Source organism: Strigops habroptila, chromosome 1 (genome assembly GCF_004027225.2).
Source record: "Strigops habroptila isolate Jane chromosome 1, bStrHab1.2.pri, whole genome shotgun sequence".
Classification (NCBI taxonomy): domain Eukaryota; kingdom Metazoa; phylum Chordata; class Aves; order Psittaciformes; family Psittacidae; genus Strigops; species Strigops habroptila.
The window spans coordinates 103,931,666-103,953,612 of record NC_044277.2 but is presented as its reverse complement, the minus strand read 5'-3'; the positions used below and the strand labels follow the sequence as shown (position 1 = coordinate 103,953,612).

The 21,947-nt window shown below is 42.5% G+C and overlaps 1 protein-coding gene across 6 annotated transcripts in view; it reads left to right on the top strand.

Moving 5' to 3' along the window:
• The window catches only part of PRKAG2 (protein kinase AMP-activated non-catalytic subunit gamma 2), a 228,903-nt gene that overhangs the window by 118,351 nt on the left and 88,605 nt on the right, over positions 1 to 21,947 (top strand). Inside the window, exon 1 of one of the 6 annotated variants that reach the window (XM_030512127.1) lies at positions 12,745 to 12,790. The exons of the other annotated variants lie outside the window; for them this stretch is intronic. Coding sequence (XP_030367987.1) covers positions 12,754 to 12,790 — 37 coding nt within the window. The 5' untranslated portion in view covers positions 12,745 to 12,753. Of the gene's footprint in view, positions 1 to 12,744; positions 12,791 to 21,947 lie in introns of those variants that run through there. 6 annotated transcript variants of the gene reach the window in all.

Genomic DNA, 21,947 nt, shown 5'->3' with positions numbered 1-21,947 from the left:
GTTTGTCCCCAGGCGCAGTAGCAGCATAGAGACTTCAGTTTTTTGCTGTCTTAAGGATATTTTTCTTTAATTCTGCTGCTATTCAATTGGTCTTATTTGGAACAGCAAGATAAATGTTATTCCTGAAAGAGAGAAACTAAAAGCAGATTTTGGGATTGAACCTAGGTAAAGCTGTGAAATGCAAGTACGGGGAGGGTTCATTGAGTTGGAAAAGGAGAAACTGAGACAGAAGGAAGCCGGGCACTGACTGTGAGTGGAAGTGGATGCAGATGCTGCCTGTTTCTGAGAACAGATGATATTTATATATTTACCAGGATTTCCTTTTCCATCTTTCACTTCTGTTATCTTCAGGTAACAGGTCACTTCTGATAAGTATATAAGGCTGGAACCTTGTTACCTTGTAATATAATTAACTATCATCATCTGATTCATTTTTGAGGTGAAAAGAAAATAATGTAGATAAGGCTTTCTTATATGATCTCTCAGTTTAGTGAACACAGCCTGAAGTGCCTTCGTGATAGACACTGGAAGGTTACAACTGACATACCAAAAATCACTGCAATTACTGATGTCCGTGCATCCTCTCTCATCTTTATTGCACCAGATTGGAATAGTGTAGGGGTGTTTTTTTCCCTGCTTCTTTCACTCACACTTTTCAAGGGCCCTGACTTTCAGAAGAATAGCTGTATGAGAAGCTGTTGTCCTACACTGACTTTCTGCTTGATTTGAATGGGCTAAGCTAGACCACAGTTTATTTATACTGCCATGTGTCTGTATTACAAATCCTGTTGCCAGGCTTTAAAAGCAAACCCCAAATCCTGTTTTCACAGCCTAAAGTTCCACTAGAGAATAGCATTTAATAGGTGGTACATTTGTTTAATTAGAAATCAATGTTCTGGACTATTGACTCCTTGCTCAAAGTTTTGGTGAATTGCCCGAGAGTGCAATTTCAAAGATGTTGTTAAGGCAGCTTGTTTATCAGGTTTATTGGATCAGCAAATCCCAGGAATTACCAGGATTCAGCTGTTTTCTACTTTCACCTTTATTCTTGTCCAACCTAAAAGCAGTTTGAGGACTTAAAAGTGCTCAGAGTGGTGGGATTTAACACCGCAAAATTGTTTAGCCATTTTATTGTCATTACAGAGTTGTACTGAAATGCAAAGGCTTAGTTCTTGAGAGATGAAAGGCTGCTCTGTGAGATATCATTGTGCGCCTGGCAGGCTTGGCTTAGAGGCTTGAGTTCTCTGTGCCGGAAAGGTCACACAGCCTTACTTGGTTTAAGGACAGATCCCAGTGCTGCATCACACACTTGCACTGAAGAGTTCCCATCCTGTCCTTTTCTGCTCCTCCTTTGATAAAGTCAGGGCAATTAAGCCAGAGGAGGAATGATAGAATTAGCTGATATTAATTAAGAGCATCCTGTTGTGTCTTTAGAGTTTTTTCCAGGCATTGGAAAACAGCTGCTTCCCAGTGCTGTGTTCTCTGTTGGGTAACAAGGACCCTTTTGACATGCTTGGAGCTACAGTTACCGGATTGTTTAACAGATCCTGCCCATCTGGCCCCCTGGTTTTACTTCAATCACTGCAAGAATTACGATAGTGTAGGCAGGATTCTTGCGACAATGCTGTCTTTCCTGGCAGGCAATGCTCCTGGAGAGGAACAGATGATTTGTGACATTCCTGCTGCTTGAATATAGTATAATTGGAGATAATAAACAAGAATAGGGCAAGGAATCCATTTAAGAAATATAGATGAAGGAGAAATGAGATGGAAAGTCAAACTGGAGACATGAGGGAGACGACAGAAAGTTTGCGATGGAGAAGTTCTTGCTGCAATATTGGTAGCAAAAGTCAGGTGGGTGTTCAGAGGTTGACGACTTGTACTCAGTCTCCTTGAGAGAAGGACTGAGTTAAAAGGATGAGAAGTTGCAATAATGGCTGGCATTTCCCAAGGACACTACCTGCATTTAGGGATGGTCAGCATCCCAGAGATTAGTATGGGGGACTGATAACGTTCATTAGTGACCTGGTTGGTGAGGCGAGTCTATGCAGCAGTAAGTACCATGCTGGGCGCTGATGACTGACTCCCAGTGAGAAGTAGTTGGGGTTGTTGTGGATAGAATCTGGAAAATGATCCAAAAATGTGCTGTCATATAATAGGGTGGAACCACATACTGGGGCTACATTAGGAGGATGGAGCAATCTGGTCAAGGGAGTTTTATCCCACTCCATCTGGTGCCTGGTGGCTGCAACCTGGAATAAGTGTCAAATTTCTGGTCCCACATGCAGAAAATGCTGGGAAGCTGGAGAGGGTTTCCCTGGAGGACTACCAAGATATTTTAGGAGCTAGAGCAGATGTTGGGGATCTGTGAGGAAAGGATGAGGAATTTAATAGCATCCTGCAATAACCTGAGCGGCAATTCAAAGGTGATAGAATCCAAACTCTTCCTAAGCAGCAGCAGATGGGTAAAGAAGGAGTAAAAGATAAGAGTTTGTGTCTGAGGAGGGTCAGACTGGATGTTAGTAAAAGCTCTTTCAAGAGGGTGGTGTGGCACTGACACAGGTAATCTGGAGCAGTTGTGGGCTCTCCATCCTTAGAGATTTCCAAGAGTCAGCTAGCCAAAGTCATGGCTGACCTGTTCTTGGTTAATACCAGATCCGCTTTGAGTGCGACACTGGAGAAGAGGCCCTCCAGTCACCCTTTCCAACCAACATTACTGTGATGCTCAGTTGTTCAGTTGCAAGGAAAGCTGAAGTTGCAAATGTCCTGACTGTGCATCTTTTCCCACCCAATTCTCAATGCTGGCATAAAATTGTTTTTGGTTTGATGAATATTCAAGAACAGAGGGACTTCTTGGGTAGAGGCAGGCAGTGGCACTTGTACAGCTGATTTATATCAGCAGAGCAGCAGCAGGAGATCACTGTGAAGACCATCACCAACTCATTTACTGGGCCAACAAAGGCAGCAAGAGGTGTGTTTCCTACAAAAGGCACCCAGGCTGCCTTCTGGCTATTTCATATACAACATCTTGAGAGTCACGGGCAGTTATTAATGCCCCCCTGAGCTGAGCAGTGTCTGGGCACCCCCAGCCACTGCCCCACATTGGGTCATGTTCATTTACCAGCCAGAGGAATTGCAGTGGGACTTGGTTTGTATCAGCTATCTGTCACTATAGCAACTCTTCACTTAACCAGTCCCTGCACTAAAAATAGATCACCTTGATCTCAAGGAAAGAAAATCAAAGGAAATCAAATGGGGCAGTTATAGCAGGAGCTGTAGAGTCAGCTACTGACTGAAGGCTGGAGCGTTTGAAACCTCTTATAAATATCATGTAAAACAAATATTTGAGGTGAATCTATTTATCCAGAACCCCATTGTGTCAGTGGGTTTGAAGCTTTAGCTTATCAAAGGGATGTGTTTGTAGTTATCACCCAGCACATAGGGGATGCTGAAAACCGTGTGGGATGTTGCTTATCTTTGGTTAAGACGTGTAAGGGATCTTATCTTCCAAGTAAGCGGATCTGCAGCTGTCATTAGACCTGATAGCCTCCTATGCCCTTACATAAAAGTTATCAAAATCTCTACTCATTTATGAAATTGTTTTTGGTATCTGCAGAAATCTGTGAGGCACCCAACCCTGAAAAGAGCTGAGTGCTGTTAGCAAAGTTGTCACTATCTCACCTTGAAGTTAATGGGAGTTGAATGTTTCGGCACTTGACAGGGACAGGATCCTCCGTAAAGGAAGTGCAAATGATACTTGATCTTATTTTTCCTCCAAACCCAGCTAGTGCTTATATCTGAAGGGAATAGAATAAATCCTTGTGAAGATAGGGCAGTAGGTGTGAAGGCAAAATAGCAACAAGATGAAAAGCTTATTAAGGAGCTACAGAATTCACTGAAAATGCCTTTGATGGGAAAATAACTGAATTTGCATGAAGACAGCTCATATATCACAGGCAGCGCGTATGATGCTCAGGGAAGGGTTAATTTAGCTTCCAGAGATGACTGGAATTAGCATCATGTATTCAGCACTATCAGTCAGCAAGAGTTTGCTCTCGATAAAGGGCCAGATTATTTTAATGACCTTTTTGGGCTGACAGTTTTTAGACATAGCTGATACTAAAATGCGTAGGTACTCAACTGTCCCTGCCCTGTATATTCTCATTCTTATTTTTATTTAATAGGATGAAGTGTATTTTTTATATTTACTTCATCTTTCTAGAACTAAGATGAGCAGCTTTTGATGGTGACATGCACCATCTCAGGAGAATACCTGTGCAGAGGTGGAGGGTGAGAGACAGTACCGACCCCCAAATCCCACTATTCTTTTCAAGCTTAAAGCGTATTATTGCAGGGTAAGAACGTAGAATTAGTCTTCTTACATTTTTTTACCTCACTAGAGATCCACTACTTGTACACCACCTGGGGATCTGACCCATATTCTTCACCTCTTCACTGGGTGCTCTTTTTAGTCAGCTTTGGAGCTATGAGGGAACTGCAGTGCAAAGTAATTAGAAATCCTAAGTGCATTCCCAAACAGCAGACATGGAGGTGTGAAAATAGAAAAGGAGTGGGTTTTAAACAGGAGAAAGTCATTCATTGAAGAGGTTCTGTGGTGCAAAGCCCATGAGCCTCCCCCAGGCATGACTCTGGCCCTCTGTCACTGTATGTTGGGGGCAAGAGCTTCATCAACATGCATGTTTGGATGAATGTCTCTAGTACACCACCATTAATGAGGAGATGAGAGCAAATGAACCTTGGTCACTGTACATGCTTATTCAGAAACTTATGCACTCATAGTCAGCCAAGTCTTCTGGAGATGTTAGTTGCCATTACTGGAGGTGATAGAGCTATATACACCAAAAGGCAAAAATTCCCCTGTTTAGTGCCTTTTACCAAGCTTCAGCCTGCAGCAGATTTGGCACAGATACAAGATTTACTGTAGGAAAAAGCAGTAAACTGTTTTTTACCTCTCTTAGGTGGCAGGACACTTAGAAGTGCTTCTTCTGCCTCTAAAGAGGCTGCTGCTTCCACTGAGCTGCAGTAAAAATCCCCTCCTTAACCCAGAGCAGATGACAACTTTCTATCGCTGTCAGATTTAGGTTTATTTTCTTCCTTCCTAAAAGAATACCAGAGTTTTCCTTTATATCAACCGGCTTCTTCTTTAAAACTTTATGGAGATCCTTCCTGGCAGTGGTAATAGGGAAAACTAGAGATTATATGAAGTCTATCTGAACTTAAAACTGATGTGTTGAAAACCAAGGGTCTTGCTGTAAATCATTACAAATTTTTCCCGAAACAAACACCAGTCTGATACAGAGCACAAAGCAAAGCAGCAAGTTCCCTACAAGAAATCCCAACAGTGTAAACTAACCTTGAGACATAGGAGACTAATACATGAAAACTGCAATACTCAAGAGTGACAAAACTAATCCTAGCTGTGGAGACTTGCAGAGACATTACTATGTTATGGGAGCAAGATGCAAGGTGAAATGAAAGCCTACTACAAAAGCCATGAGTGAGCAGCACTCTTTAAAATTTAATCACAAAACCATCTGGGAGATCAAGAGACCCTGCTTCTCTTTCGAAGGGAGCTGGTGGCTGGTCGGGACCTGGAATGATATACTTGGTGCTTGCTCTCAGCTGAAAATTAAATCTATGAGGCTGCAAGCATGAAGGGGAAAGTCAGCCTAAACTAGGAAAGAATTAGACTGAAGTAATCATAACAGCAAAGGGTTTTTTTCTCTGTGCGGGGATTGGGAATATCATGAGTCTCATTGCAGCTGACCAGCAGCCAAGGTAGCTTTGTGGCACTGCATCAACCCAGGGTAACCACAAAGACATGAGTGTGCCTCTACTGCAGTTACTGCTGTCAAAATAGTTCTACAGAAGCCAACTTTAAATTAGCTAATATCTAAAGGAGATACTATTCTCTAAAGGAGAATAGTAGCTTCCTAACTGCCCTGTAATAGAGTTTGTAACCTACCTTGCTTCCCAGGCAAGTTTTGCTGCTGTGATGACGCAGCTGATTCAAGTGTTGTATTTAAAGGTGACTTGGATAAGTCTCCTCTGCATTGCAGCTTGGTTTTTTGTCTCCAACTTCTTCCCTGACAAGAGTCAGGAATCCAACAGGTTTCATCCTGTCACTGCTGTCGCAACATCTCATAACCATAAACAGGCCACGTAGATTTGGACTTGACTCTTCACGCTTCTGAAAACAGCAGCATAAGCTCCCATGTTCTAGATTCCAAAATAAACACAAAAAGGAAGATTTGACCTCAAAAGGCATTAAATATTCAGTAACGGTGCTTCTGAAAATCAAATTTAATGTCTGATGTCTTTTTGCATCTTTTTTTAAGGCCTTGTCACAGATCCTTGACTATTTGGACCTGGGCACTAGCACATATTGACACGCTTAGGTGGCTGAGAAGTTTTGGTTAATAGCATGGGTAACTCCTTGTCATTGTGCTATTCACTCAGTCTTGGAATAGCTTTAAAAGATGGGCACCATTAGTATCATTTTACAAATGGTAAAGTTTAGGCTATAGAAAATAAAGTGTTTTGTCATAATCATAGAGCGGATGGCACTGGAATAAAGGCACCTTCTGCTTAGGTGTGAGATTACATTACTAATTTTACTGCTTTGAATGTCATTTTCAGGTAGAACACAAGAACAAATGTACCAGCGCAGGCCAATAATCCGTCCAGATTAGTCTCTTTTTGTGCCACTTACCAGCAACACTGGTACAGGGAGTAGCATAAGAACAGGACAAGAACATAAGGATGTTTCCCATTGTACTCTCCCAGCCTGAGCACTTTGTCGCTCATGTACTGAGCTATAGCTGGTGTTTAGACCTTGACAAGTTTTTCTTCCAGGATCTTGCCCAGTTGCATTTTAAAACCAAACTTTTAGCATGTACAGGGTCACCAGTTCTGCTGTTTAAGAACGTGATATATCAGAAGTATTTCCTCTTTTTTTTTTTTGAGCCTCCCACCCGGTACTTTCATCTGATTTTCCCTTTCCTGTTTGCCATCTCCATCCCATGCCTGATTTTATAGGCCTCTGTCATATCCTTTCCCTGCAGTCATCTTTTCCTGAACTCAAGTATTATTCTGTAACAATAATCCTTAGCAGCCTTTTCTGCATCTTTTATAGTTTTACTGAGTCCTCTTCGAGGTTGGTCAGTAGAAACCCTTGGTCCTCTACTGCAGTGTATAGCATCGACTCAAGTCTGCATCTCTCTATTATGAAGCTGCCTTTGAACACAGCCCATAAGTGACCAGTTAGACAGGACAAGGATAGTCTGTCTAACAGATGGGAAAATCATAGACCTGAAAAATATTATGATGTGATTTATCTGTCTGGAAGATTTAACTCAGTAGCTGGAAATTTTTCTGCTAAGAAAGGGCAGAGATCAAACTATGAAGACAATTTCAACTGCACAAAAAAAAGCCTACAGTAAATTAATTATCTGAAAAGTGGAGTTGCATATTTATTATTTCCTTGGCTTGTGTCTAACTATCTAATCAGTCTTTGTACATGTCAGCAGCACATCCATAATAAGAAAGTGCTGTGTGGAGTGTGAGAACTGGAATTAGAGATGTGATAATCGGCCGAACCGTTGGAGACAATGTAAAGGCTGCCTGGCATTTGCATTCCTCTAACTGAGGAGAAAAACCTTATATGTGCAAATGAGTTGTTGGGTGGTTTTTTTCCTTCCTGATATGTTGCAACCATGGGCGAATTGCTCTCAGAGCAGCGCTTCCCCGGCAGCATGCCAGTTCACACTGGAGTGCCTCCATGCCTGGTTAGATCTGTTCCAGTATGATGGTGACAGCTGGGCTGTATTCAGTATGTGAGGTGATGTGGCAGATAGAGGCATATAGAAGTATATATGCCATAGAAAAAATAGCTGATGTAGACCCACAGTTTTATCATGAAGATACCACAGCTGGGATTAGAAAACTTAATTTCCCACCTGTACAATTCTGATAATACTGATACATCCCATCAAGATGTTGTGAAAGTGATAACGACAAGGGAACCTCACTTGTAATCCTCATATTGCCTCAATGTCCTAATTGTTATTGATTCCTTAAGGAGCAATCTGCTTGTCTCTTGGTTATTCTGGCTAGCCTCAAGGATTTTCTGTCTAAATCCTCCTTGAGTCATATCTTCCCATATTCTGATTAGCATCACAGTTTACACGGTTATCAGGGTATAAGGAGAGACTAAAGCAAAAGGCTGATGTTGCAGAGGGAAGGTGTGAAGTGCTGAGCAGATAAAAGCAAGGTTAGAACTGATGAGCAGTACAAATTCAGCGAAGTCTGATCCTAAATTTGATAGCAGCTTTGAATGGCTACCAAGCCTTTCATGCCTGTAGGAGGAGAAAAGCCACTGGCGTGTTGCTATTCAGTCCCCATGTTCGATCCCTGCCTATACTAGTGTCCCTGCTTGCTGTGGCAAGAAAATGAGGCAGAAATAGGTGAGACATGCAATGCAAAGCTTGTTCATTTAAAAGATTTTCGTGACAAGAGCTGTTCTGACATACTCCCTAGGGCAGACTCATCTTATCAAAACTATTCTTTAATCTATATAGTTTTAAGCCATTCCTGGAAAATATTATCTATATTTGTAAAATGACATTCGCTCTGTACATGAAGAGCATTCTCCTCCCAGCAGCTGTTATCAGCTAAATTGAGCTTGGGCAGAAACTTTGCTTGTTTTAATGGTTCAGATAACTAAAAGATGAAGTGCCAGCTCACCTGCAGGGAGAGCATGTCCCTGCTGGGTTACACAACCCAAAGCATAGACCCTCCTGCCCTGAAAAGCTGGATATTTAATTCCTCAGGACTATGACTTGAGAGAAGGAGACAGAAAAGTCCTGTATGCAAGTCTAAAGGCACCTTGGGACAGGTCTGTATTCCTTTTTTGGTTTCTAAACTTCAGGCTCATTATTCCAGACCAAACCTGCTCGCTGCTTAGACCATACTAAATGCTGTGTTTAAGTGGCAGGTGTCAGAGCTCATCCCAGCTCAACTGGCATCTTGAAGAACAGGAAATGGGAAGGGAGCTTTAATGCCTGCAATTTAGGAGACAGTTTGAAGAGCACATAGTTAAGACACAAGAACACACTGTTCGCTGATGGATTGGAAACAGGAACTCATATGGAAATCTTGAATTTATTTCATTATCTAGCAGCAAAAGGAACATTTCAGGACAAAGAGATGCAGGGAAAGCTGATTATGTTCTTTGCAATAGTATTCTTCATCAAAGACACTGAGGAGATGCCTTCTTGTTAAACAGGAATATCAGATGACAGATGTAGTGTTACACTGAAAGAGTAACGAGTCTCAGCTCTGTGTTGCTTACTTGGGCATTGTGAAGGATGTAAGAACAAAACAGGTGAACTGTATTCAAATGCAATATTTTGCAGGAAAGTGATACGATGATGCAGACTGGTTCCCTCCTTGCTCTCAGACCTCTTTTGAACCTTGAGAAAAGACTTGACAAAAGAAATCTGACTGGTGCAATTTTAGAACCCCTTATGAGAGGCTGTTACAAGAAGAATTACTGTAGCAGATGAAAATCGGAGTTGTCTTCACTGCACTGGTAGCTTGAGATTCACCCCAGCTGACTCTTGCTCGCATGCAGGAGTTTCTAACTTGGATTAAGAGATGCTTTAAAACTGAGCTGCTTTGCTCAGCAGGGAGTGGGTTTCTGCTGACACTCAGACTAGCAGGGAGGGGGCAGCTGAACCACAAGGGGTTGCTGCTGCTGCTCAAGTCAGTGGGTCTTTTTCTTTTGCTCTCATTCACAGGGAAAAATTAAATCTAGTAAATCCTGACTAACAGTGGCAGTCAACACAGCTTCTACAGCAGAGGGCAGGAGCACAGACAGTCCATTTTCAATAGGGTAAGATGGTTAACAAGGGGATGTCATGAGAGACTGTAGCAGGGCTGGTGTTAATAATAGGAGAGGTTGAAAAAGACCGACTGGATATACACAGAACATTTTTGGTGTTGCTTACCCCAGACAAATTTTGCCGAAATATTTCAATCGAAGGGTTTTATTGTAGCAGTTCTAAAGAGTCTGTATGATACATTTTCTCTATCTGCCATGACGTACCATGGTCTGGGATAGCAATAGTGTGTTCAGTCTTCATTCCACCTTTTCACGGAAGATGATAAGCCTGAGACACAGAGAGCTGAAGGAATGCAGCCAGCATGGATTCAGTATCAAAACCAGAACTGACATTTTAAATTTGCTGTTTCAAATTGCACTTCTCTTCGGACAAAGGGGATGTTTCTACTGACTGGCTCACCTTCAACAGTGTAGTTTATGTTGAAAAAATGCTCCTGTTGAAATTAGTGTTGCTGATCTCCCACTTTTTCCTGTGAATGTTTGCATTATATAACTCATTTGCCCTACTTGTTGCTTGGGAAGACTTATAAGGGTAGGCCAGACAAACTGTACCTCCTACTTGGGTTACAAAGCAAGTAACCCGGGGGCTGACTTGCTCTAAGATGTCTTCAACTGTATCAGTGTCAGTTTTCTGCCTGCCTGTCCAAAGACTGTGTTTTGTGCTCAGTTGTCTTTATCCACACGACTATCTTCAGGTCACCCATCAGTATGTGTTTTCACATGGGCAGGTGCATTTGTAGAGGTCTTTCCTCATTTTTCCAATTGAAATAGTTTTATAAAAGGTATAGGGACTCAGACTTCCTGATGAACAGTGATTTAGTTACTAGTGGTAATATTTTGGTAATTAGAAGGTTCTTTTGAAAAACCTTTACCAAATCTTTAATAATTATGTGCTTTTGTAAATGATCTTCTTAGCTTTACCCATTTGTGGAAAGGACATTATTTCAAATAATGATAAACCATAGCAAAGTGGAGACTATCTTAGTTGGTTCATTACTTTGTTCAGATTATTTTTATCTCCCAACAACACTGTACAGGTTCAGCTTTGTAAAGCATCAAACCCATATGGTCCTCTTAACCATAGTGGGATTATGTTCATGTGGTGGGTCTGGTCCCAGGTGCTCAGCACTTGAATGAGCAAGAGAACATATATGAAAGAGGAACATACATATGCAGCTGTCCTGTAGCACCAGCAAAATTCACCAGGGGTATCCTGAGTTGAATTAAGAGTACCATGGAGAAGTTTCTGGGGACACTCCATTCCCTACACAGCTTCTGTTGTCTCACAGCACCTTCATCCAGCTGCCCTGTGAGGATACAGGAAAGAGGACCAGGCAGCCCCTGCTTTGGCCAGGCAGGATTTCAACCAACTTTCCTTGTCCTGTTAAAACCTCTTCAATAGTAGCTATGAAAATGGAATTTATTTTTTGCTCATCTGTTTCAGGAAGAGATTTCAAGCACCAGAGTGGAAGAACTATGCAATTAGTGTCTGTGAGAAAGATAAAGCCAAAAAATAATGAGGCCTCCCTTGAAATGAGAGCACATCATTGACTCGAAGATGAGCTCACACCTCTTTCATCCTGATAAAGGCCACTGCTGTTTCTCTCATAGAAACGTGTATCTAGGACAGAAAGCGTTAGCAAAAAGCCCATCCATCCCGTGTGATTTCGTTGCAATCACCCAACTTTGACACATGGGTGCAGTGATTTTTGTGTATTTCACAATTAAAGGCACAACTTGGAGTCTACTTACTTGGTTCAGAAAATCTGCTTCTGTCATGGTTTCAAATGTTCCAGGCAATTATTTTGAGGGGAGCTGTCCCACTTTAAAGCTCTTTCTCTTCCTGAGGCCACACAAGCAAAGTGGAAGAATAGCAGGATTGTACTTGGGAAATGGGAAGAAAGTCCAGAATAAGCAAACTGAGAAAGCCCATTTCTCTGCACTAGCTTTTAGTTGTGTCAGAAGGGAGAGGAGTGGGAAAGAGCAAGCAAATTCAGGCAGAATGGGATTTTTGTAGGTAGTATGTTCTTTAATGTGAGATTATATTTTGGTTTTGGGAAAACTAAATGGGCACATGGAATAATCCTTAATTTCACAATGACGGCAGATACTGCTGAGGACACAGAGAGGAAACCAGCACATTTTTAATGAACTTCAGTGGCTTGCTTGGAGGAAATCTGATGGGCTGTGTGAGTGTGTCTGCCTCTGACAGGCTGTGATTACATACATCACCTTGCAGGTGTACAGAGTAGGCTTTAATTGAGTTAAATCAGGTAACCCTTTCAGCCAGCCACCTGCATAAATACCCCAAGGTGTTGGCAGGCTCAGTGACTGCATGGTTGCAGTTTCACACCTCTTGGTTGTGGTATGGACGTGTTCTTCATTGCAGTCAGCATGTTGTTTGCCCCGAAATCTTTTTCTATGGGGAGATTTAAAAGGATGCTCAAGAAAGTCTGCTGCTGAATTTCAGATGACTGGGATTGCCATATCAGATGGAGGTGTTAATGTGTACACTGCTTAGAACAAGAGAGGGGAAATGAAGGGTTTAGATTTTGTTCCTTGATCAGAGCTTGCTAAGTGATCTTGGATAAATCAGATAAAAATATTCCTATTCAGGTGCTGACAGATCACTTCCTAAAGCCCCAAGGAGATGCCAGAACAGTCTTCCGCAGTACAGGGTGTCCTCAGCAACCTGTGAATCCAGTGAGTCCTCAGTGCCTTAGTTAAGGCACTTGGGCAATTATTTAAATTAATACTATGGATTTGGCTGTCGGGGTCAAGTTTTCTGTTCTTGCCTTAACCTTCTGTTTACCCAGCTGGCAAAACCCATGGAAGTAAGAACTCCCTACTGCGAAGCTGCGCTTGGTAAGAGCACTAAATGTGGAGGGGGAGGCTCATTTTGCAAGACTCTCACTATAATCACCATTACCACCAATCTTCTCTAATTTAATTTATCTAAACTATCACCATCTGATGCACATTAATATCAGATGATGATTTGAAGGTTCATTCATCTGAGATGAATATGAAATGCTGGTTGATGTGTTGTAAAGCTTTGGAAAAGGAGATGGTATTTGCTCTCTCATGTAAATTTTTGCTGTGTCTCCAGTGAGTTTTGAATCATGCTGCAGTTCTGGGAATGAGTCTGCAAAAGCAGTGTCCTCTCCATAAGTATTTCCTTAGCGGAAGGCAGCTGTACTGGAACTCGTGGACTTTATTTTACCAATGCAGTCACTGAGGAAGGGGCAGAACACAGCCTGGAGTCCAAAAGTCAAAGGCATGCTGACGCTTCCAGGAGGGAGCTGTTGGTAGCACAAGTAGTAATGCAATGCGTCACCAAAAAAAAAACCAACCAAGAACACCTGAAAACAGATTTCTGAAACTTTTCTGAAGGAGGAGGAAATGTCAGATTCATGCAACTGGAAAGCAAAGTGCAGAAACTTTGAAAGTTGGTTGGGTTTTGGTTTTTATTTTCTATTTCCCTGTATTTCATCCCAGTGATTTAATGGGCTGTGGAAGGTACATGGGTGAGTTCTCACAATCTAATCCACCTATAAAAAAGTCTTAACTGGTTGTGTCAGTGCTCATTAGCTGACATACAGCTTCCTTCATTTCAGCCTTTCATCTCCCGATAGAAGCGGTTTCCAGGCGGGGCATCTGTACTGGTTTCCTGTCCTGCCTTCTTCCCCACATGCCAAGCGTGAGTCTTCCAAAAGCAGACTCAGTGTGAATCAAGTTCATGTATGTTGTCCCTACCATGGCAGGGGGTTGGAACTAGGTGATTTTAAAGCTCCTTCCAATCCAACCCATTCTAGGATTCTAGTATTCTATGCTTGAGCACTGGTGAGAACCTGAAATACATGAACTCTGGATCACAAACTTGTAAGCTTTTAAGCTCCCATGGTTTTATTTTATTTATAAAGTATATGTGATTAGGCTTTCCTGTTGGCATATGATTTAAAGCCAAATAATATGCCAGATTAGGCACAGTATTTTAGATGTGTTCAAGAAATGGGGCTTTAACTGGTGATGCATGCTAGTCTAAAGCTATGTGGCTGTACACAAGTTACTGGTGATAGACCAGGTATATACCATCTAATGATATGACCCATTGTGCTTTTCAGTGAGTTATTCTGTATCCATCTGTTATTAATGCTGCAAGTAAATGTAGGTTTTCATTGTATGAAAAATCACAGCAGAATTTCTGGGCTTGGCTCTTCAAATACTGTAAATGCTTCCTCATGTGGATAAGTAATTCACTGAGGGACTATTCATAGCAATAACTGCTTCTATCAGCTCTAAGGAATTCTGTTTTATTTTGCATAAACCTTGGCCTACAGACAGGACAGGGAGCAAAACATCTGTCCTACTAAGATTACAGAATTCAACTTTTTATAGGGGATGATACTGAAATACAGGCGTGGGGACAGATGGGTCAGAAGTGGCAATCGGCAAAGGGACTGCAGGGCAGAAATGTACCTTCTTGCTTCCCACAACCACATTTGCCTGGGATTGCTGTTACATCTTTTCTCAGAGAAGATGTAATGGAAGCTGAGTTTACTTCCCTGCTTACAAAGCATCAAACCATACTTCCTACATTTCTACTGCTAAAACCTTATTTTATTTTTTTCAACCCTAGTTAAAAACACAGGGTTTGTCAGTCTGGCAGGCTGGGGAGCAGCATTTTATAAGAGTAAACGTTAAATTTTTGGTACTGTTTCGAGTATTCAAGCCTGGGAGTTATCTATAGATGGCTGACAAACACTAGCTTGTCTCCAACTGCTCTCACAAGCAGCTTTGCATGGTTTCCACTAGGGTTTATTTGGCAGCCACTTAGAGCTAAGAATACGTTATCAGTCTCTGTCCAGACCCCCATAACTTGTAAACCAGGCTTATGCCTGGGCTGTCTGGAGGGAGCAAAGGGGGGAATATCCTCTGTGGGCTGTGGAGCAGCAGAAATGACCCAGGGCCATGGTGAGTGTTTCAGCACCTGTGGTTGTCTTTGCCCCTTTGTGAGAGCCCTCCAGCATGGACCCATCAGAGCCATAAAGTTGATGGAAGGGAAAAAAGATTTGCTGAGACGAAGCTGCTCTTCATCCCAGGAGCACAAGCACCCTAAGGCCTTACTGGGGTATGGGAGGGTTTGAACTCATCCTGCAGCCACGCCTTGGCTGGTTTGGCACATCTCTGCCTGTATCCTTGCTGTGGAGGGCAGAAATGTCCCTTGCAGAGCTTCTCCATGGCCTGCCATCCCCACACTGCCTTTGCCTTGTTTTATGGATACCTTTCACCTCCATGCCTGGCAGCTTTGGCCATGGCAATAAAGTATGTGCTAAGTTCTCAGCACAGACCAAGAAATGTGAAAATCAGAGGTTTAACCTCAGGGTGCTTCACTCAGGCTTGCTCCAAGCCCAGGTGTCTCTTTGCTATTGAGTGGCACAATATTAATTCCACTACAGCAAGGCTGCCAAGCCCCATGGCGTGGCAATTGGACATGCACACGGATTACTCTGACATATTTAGAGAGGCACACCTACCAGGCATCATGTTTGCGTACATTTGAAATCATCTTGATTTAAACAAGAGGGATTACAACATTCACTTTTCAGTCTCAGGCTTCAGGAGTGATTTCAATTAGTAAAATGCTATTGGGACAAGCTTGAGAACTGTGTGAGTATGTGAAACACAAAGGAATCATGGAATGGCATCTCAACGTGACTGTGAAATGAGTGAAGTGCCTTCTCAGCCACATTCTGTTATATATTTGGTGGCCAGGATTTTGAGCAGTGCTGGTATATGTAGTCGTAATCAATTTGATAAATTTTGTATGAATTTAAGTGTTTTCACTCTTTGTAGGATTCCTCTTGCTGACTTCTTACGGAGCTGAATTCCATAGTCCTTCCACTAGTGCATGCAAATACTCCTTGTACTGACTGGTGGAACTGTAATTATGTGTTCTTGTTCTCCACATTATTGGTGTATAAATGCTTCTATTTCCACTGGTGATGTTTGGGTTGTTTTAATATCATAGGCATTAAATCTGTCTTTCTACTGCAGTTTCTTTCATACAGCTTAGGGGACATCAGAGAGAAAGGCTTTGTTGTCTTCTTTTTCTTAGACATAGTTTTATACTAAAGTCCCCAAAACCAAGTTTTCTAAGACACAGTACAGTTTTACCCATAGGAAATCAGAAAGGTGTCCAGCCTGGGTTTTTACATGTAGTAGTTACAAATCTAGGCTCTAAAATCCAAAGGTATGATTTTTTTCCCCCCTAATTTGCCTATGTACATGGACAAATACACACAGGTACAGGCAGCTGGAAGTTGTCCTATAAGTCTGGTAATTAATCAAATGTCACAGACAAAAGGAAATACTATCCCTTGTGATAACCTAGGTAACAACACACACCACTATAGAAACCTAACGCATGCATGGAAAAGACTGACTGTATTTAAGGGGGGGGGGGAAGACAACCTTAAATGCACTAGTTTAAGTGCCTTTGAATTCTGAAGTATTGGGGAGTAAAAGTGGCAAAGACTATGCAACGCAGATGTGAACAACTTTCTTTAGAAGTTACTCTGAGGCAGGAACTGCGTGAGCAGACATATAGAATAAGTTGCTAACTTATGTGGAGTCTAGGTAAAGTTCACTGCAAGTCTCTATATTGATTTTTATTGGGAATTAGAGCAAGGCCTTTGCTTGTGAGTGAAATAAGGAATCAACCAGAAGCCATTTCCCCTCTCCTGAAGTAAAGCTTCACTTATGAACAGTGATTAAACATATACATAAGAAGGACATGGGCTTGTTGCAGTGAGTCCAGAGGAGGCCACAAAGATGCTCTGTGGCCTGGAGCACCTCTGCTATGGAGACAGGCTGAGAGAGCTGGGCATGTTCAGCCTGGAGAAGAGAAGGTTCCGAGGAGACATTAGAGCAGCTTCCAGTGCCTAAAGGGGGCCTACAAGAAACATGGAGAGGGACTTTTGACAAGGGCATGTTGGGATAGAACAAGGGGTAATGGCTTTAAACTGACAGAGAGTGGATTTAGATGAGACATTAGGAAGAAGTTCTTCCCTGTGAGGGTGGTGAGGCCCTGGCACAGGTTGCCCAGAGAAGCTGTGGCTGCCCCATCCCTGGCAGTGCTCAAGGCCAGGTTGGACGGGGCTTGGAGCAACCTGCTCTAGTGGAAGGTGTCCCTGCCCATGGCAGGGGGGTTTGAAGTAGATGAGCTTTAACGTCCCAACCCAAACCATTCTGTGATACTAACCTATGGCCACTTGGTCCATCAATTTTGAAGATGTGGAACACATATTTCAATGTAGCTAAGATGATGTAATAGTCTGTTTTACGTTTTTTTTTTGTGTAAAACCAAGAGGCTTTGTATACATTCATAATGTCACATAGCAAGTCATAAATCACTGCAGTGTGGTAGGCAAGAAATGTCCCTAGCATTCACAGGAAGGGAAGTAGAATCAGAGGAATCGGCTTGTTTGCTTGAGGAGCTGATATCCTCTTTAATTTCCCTCCCTTTTAGCACCTATACCAATATTTCAATTAAACATTTACAAGTATTTGTGATCAATTATTTTTGTGCTCATAACTCATAAATACTTAGTAGTCTTATGATCACATTATGTACAATGTAAGTCTGATTCTTGCTTTGTAAATAGGTACAAATCAGGAGTAAGTTGAGGTATTTCTTTTGATATGCATGTATAAATGAGAAAATAAATCAACAGCAATTTATGAATCAAAATTGCTAAGTCTAAATGTATTGCAGTTTATTGAATCCGTAGTCTCTCATGTCCCTGGAATCGTTTTACTTTCTAAAAGCTTTCATTTTCTTTCTTTAAAAAAGGAAATTAAAATAAAAGATGGGGGGGTTCCCCTTTCCTTGGAATTTATAGCCCTTTCTGGGTGCAGAGAAATATTGGGAAGACTTAATATCTCAAAAAAATAAAATGTAGATAGGAACCCTGACGTGTATAGGTTTAAATACTGTGACACTTTGAGGGTTTAGCTCGTGGTGTTTGAAACCATTATTACTGTTGAACATAGTATGTATGTACAAATGTTGTGTTTGTTATAGTAAGACCACATGTATTAAAATAGCTCTATAGCTACAATGTAATTTTGTTTTTTTAATCCCGGGTCATGTCAATAGAACCTAACCCAGAAGTTAGCTTCATTGTCAGAGCTACATTACACTGACTTCACACAGACAGCCTTAGGCATGGGACTTTGAAAATATTGACTCTTGTTCTTGGTTGTGCAGCATTCAAGCAAGGTAGCTGAACTGCGTGCGATACCAATAAATGAATGAGTTAAAATTGGATCAGCTTGTAAAACATCCAAGTCTAATCCAGTGTTTTGGTAGCTCTGCTGTGGCCATATCAAGGCCACTTATAACAACACAGCTATTGAAATGCTAGGTTATATTTACATTCCAGAGGGGAAATGGTTTGTTGGTGTTGCTATACCGTACTCAGAGTGCAAGATGCAGTGTTCATGCCAGCAAATGTGAACACACCCTGAGCAAAACAAGGTGCCTGGGAGCAAGTTCAGCTTGGCCGCTCTATGGTGTTATGGCCAGCAGAAGCTAAAGGACTCAGAAGTGGCAGTCTTTGCTTCTGCATGTAGTAAATACACACAGCCTAAGAATCCAGGCCCAAGCTACATTGGTTTATTAATGTATAAATGACCCCCTGTGAATCCCAGAGGGAATTGTTCGAGAAGTGTTAAACAAGGGCAGCAGCTCGGTTTGTCAGTCACTGAAAAACCCACACTCAACTTGAGCAGAATGGCTGGAGACTTTTTTAGGCCTGCTCACAGAAGAGAGGATGGACCCCAGCATTCTCAGCCAGAAGGGGTGAGGTCTATATTAGAGGCAAGGCACAAAGGTCCCCTGGGGTAGGACTGGAGCAGAGGGAAATGAAAACAGCATACCTGCTTAGTTTTTGGAATGTGTATGTCTTACAGATGCTAATGTAAGGATGAAGGTTTCATGACATTTCAAAAAAATGCAGACTGCCTGTTTCTGCCGCAGTGCAGACCTGTGCACCCGTTTGGGAGAACTGGGGAGCTTGGCTGTCACTTGGAGTAAGAAGGGATCAAATGAGATTCTTTTTCATTACCCAAGTGGATGAAATATAGAGAAGATGGAAAGCAGATCAGATCAGAAAGCTCCCTAAAGCAAGAAAGCTCATCTTTAGGGGGAAAAAACCCAACAATAAAGCCATGATTAGCCACATTACACAGACATCCCATGTGTTACCATCCTGATAAGCATGTGCTTTTCCCATGAATTTCCGTGCTATGTTCTGTTTTACGTGTTATCTTCAAGTTGGGCTCTCGTGAAGCCAAATATTTGAGCAGGAGTCATCTCCGTGGTGTTAGAGAGGTCTGATTAGCAGCTGAAGTGCAAACAGGGGCAGCTGAGTCAATGGCAGAGGCTGACCCCAGCAGCCTGCCAGGAAGGGGCAGCTTCGCATTCCAGCCCAGCACAGTGGGAATTCAGCCAGCCCTGGCTGCTCAGGAAAAGTCATGAATTAATGCACGTCCCTGCTGAGGGACGGGGACGGGCTGACAGCATTGCTGGGCCTCTCCAAAAAGGAAGGTAATGGACTAGTTTGTGCTTCTGCCCCCTATTTGAAAAGCAGCTTGTAACCACTGGGAGCATATAAATCACAGTTTAAAAAACTGAGATGTGTAGGGTGTTGTTTTGGACTACATCGTATTGTGGGTAATGCTCTACATATTTGATGTAAATGATACAATGGGTCTGACTCCAAAAGCAGGTGTGTAGCTCAAGGGATAAATTGCATCAGTGTTCTCAGGGGAATGAGAGATGCTGCTCCGATTATGTCTAATGGAAACTAATTTCTGCAGAACCCCATATACTCTACTGCTGATGTCTTGCCTTTGTTGGGTTTTGTTTTGCATGATTAATTAAACAAACTGTTCTTTCCAAGTTCTTGAGACCCCTTTGAAGTTGAAGTTTGATCAATTGATACGCAGTGTGCTACAGGTATAAACAACCTCATTGCATTAAACAGACACTTTAAGTAGTTCTGTGGTCGGAGAACTTTCCTAGGAAGAACTTCTCCATGCTGACTCATGGCTCCATGTTGCTTTAGCAAAACCTCCACCACCAAATGTTGGCTTTGGTCTTTAAAAATGCCTGTTGTTCTAAGCAACTGTATTATCACTTTTAAGAGATAAAACACTCGTTGCCATATGTTTTGAGGCAGTTGTACTGGCAAATAACTCTCTCCACAGAACAAAAAAACCTGCAGCCTGGAAGGGATCTCTACAGTGGTTAATAATCTGCTGCAGAAGAGCTGTCATGAGGGTTTTAGCTATTTTTTTCTGCAAAGTGCTCAGTAGTTTGTGATGGCATAGCTGATCCGTGGTAATATTGCAATGCTGAGTGGGCATATTTGTATTTGATGCAGATTCCCCTGGGATTTGCAGAAATCTGGCTCTGTGCTTTGAGCCATCTGACCTTCCCATGCTTTGGCAAGGCCAGCTCACACGGAGGTGATGCTGCCAGTGGCAGGGGTGATGACGGAGAGAGCAAATCACCAGAGCAGGAGCACTGTGACTGCTGGGATGCTCCCGGTGGAGGAGGGGAAGGAGGAGGTTTGTTAGTACGGTCCTGTAATCCCCATGGGTACATAGAAGGACATAGCAAAGTCGGCGTTTTCAGCACAAATCGGCCCTGTAATCTTCATGAGGGAATAAAATCCCCCCAAGAAAAGCACCTGCCTCCCAGCAAAGTCCCCGTCTCTGCTACTGATGTCATCAAAGACACTTGTTTTCTGCCAGTGCAATTGCATCATTATTTCCAAACTTAGTTTTGAATTTGGGTCCTGTTCATCAGGTGCTGGATTGACAACAACGAGGAGGGGTGGGGAGAGAGATGAACTGGGCAGAGCGCTGCTCTGGGGGGAGTGGGAACAGTAAAGAAAAGCCTGCAAGCATCAGGAAAGGGGAGCCTTGCCCTTCTCAGCATCATTGCTCAGTAAAGAGGAAGGAAAGCCTGCTGTGGAGCCAGAGAAAGCCCTTGGCTAGAGATTTTAGATCTGCCTGAAAGGTCTCTGGGAGAGCTCAGAGATGAGTAAAGGAGGGATGAAGTGGCCACGGATGACTGTGGATATTAAGGCATTTCCTGCACTCTTCATTTTGTATATATTGCTGGCAGATAGTTTCCTTGTGTTCAGCACACATTTCTCCTGTCTTGGTTTAATTTAATTGAGGTAAATCCCCTGTGTCAGCCAAACCAAATGGCTCCAGGCACAAGAAAGGAAGGCCGACAACTCCTTAGGGAAGGGGTAGAGGAGAGAAAGGCCATCGAGGGAAAGGACTGAGCCAGTTTTTCTTGATCACATTGTGGCACGTGACTGGGAATCACAGGGTCCCTGGTTGCATCTGCAGCAGCCGTCCACATGTCTGTCACACTCTGACACTGGATCTGCAGCAACTGTTGCTTCAGCTGGCTGCTGGCATGTATTTATCATCGGTGGTGTTGAAAACAGAGCCAGAGCAAAATGTCATAAATACTCCAGCTCTAAACATCAACAAGAGAAAAATGGAAGAGATTTTACTGATGTGAACAAAACCAATGTGATAGATATTTTTAAGCACAGGTTTGGGATATTTTCTTCTGGATTTTGCTTATTTTCAGGTGGTAGATCAAAGGAATGAAACAAAATATAGCTAGTAATGTGTTCTGTTGCTTTTGAATAGATTTATTTCTACCCAGTTCTTGCTCGCTGCCATAGTATACAGATGTGCAGTGGCTGGGAGCACTTTACCACTGGTAGGACATGGGGAAGCAAGGTCATTGATGAGCGCCATTGTGTCTCCACAGTGACAAGGTTACACCATTATTTCCGTTAGGGATCCTTTTTCTAATTGCATATTGCTGAGGCACTAGCACAGATTGTGCCTTGTTTACCTTGGCCATTTAAGTGGCAAGGCCTGCTCTGGTTGATATCCTTTTTGTTTCTGTAGCACTCGCCTC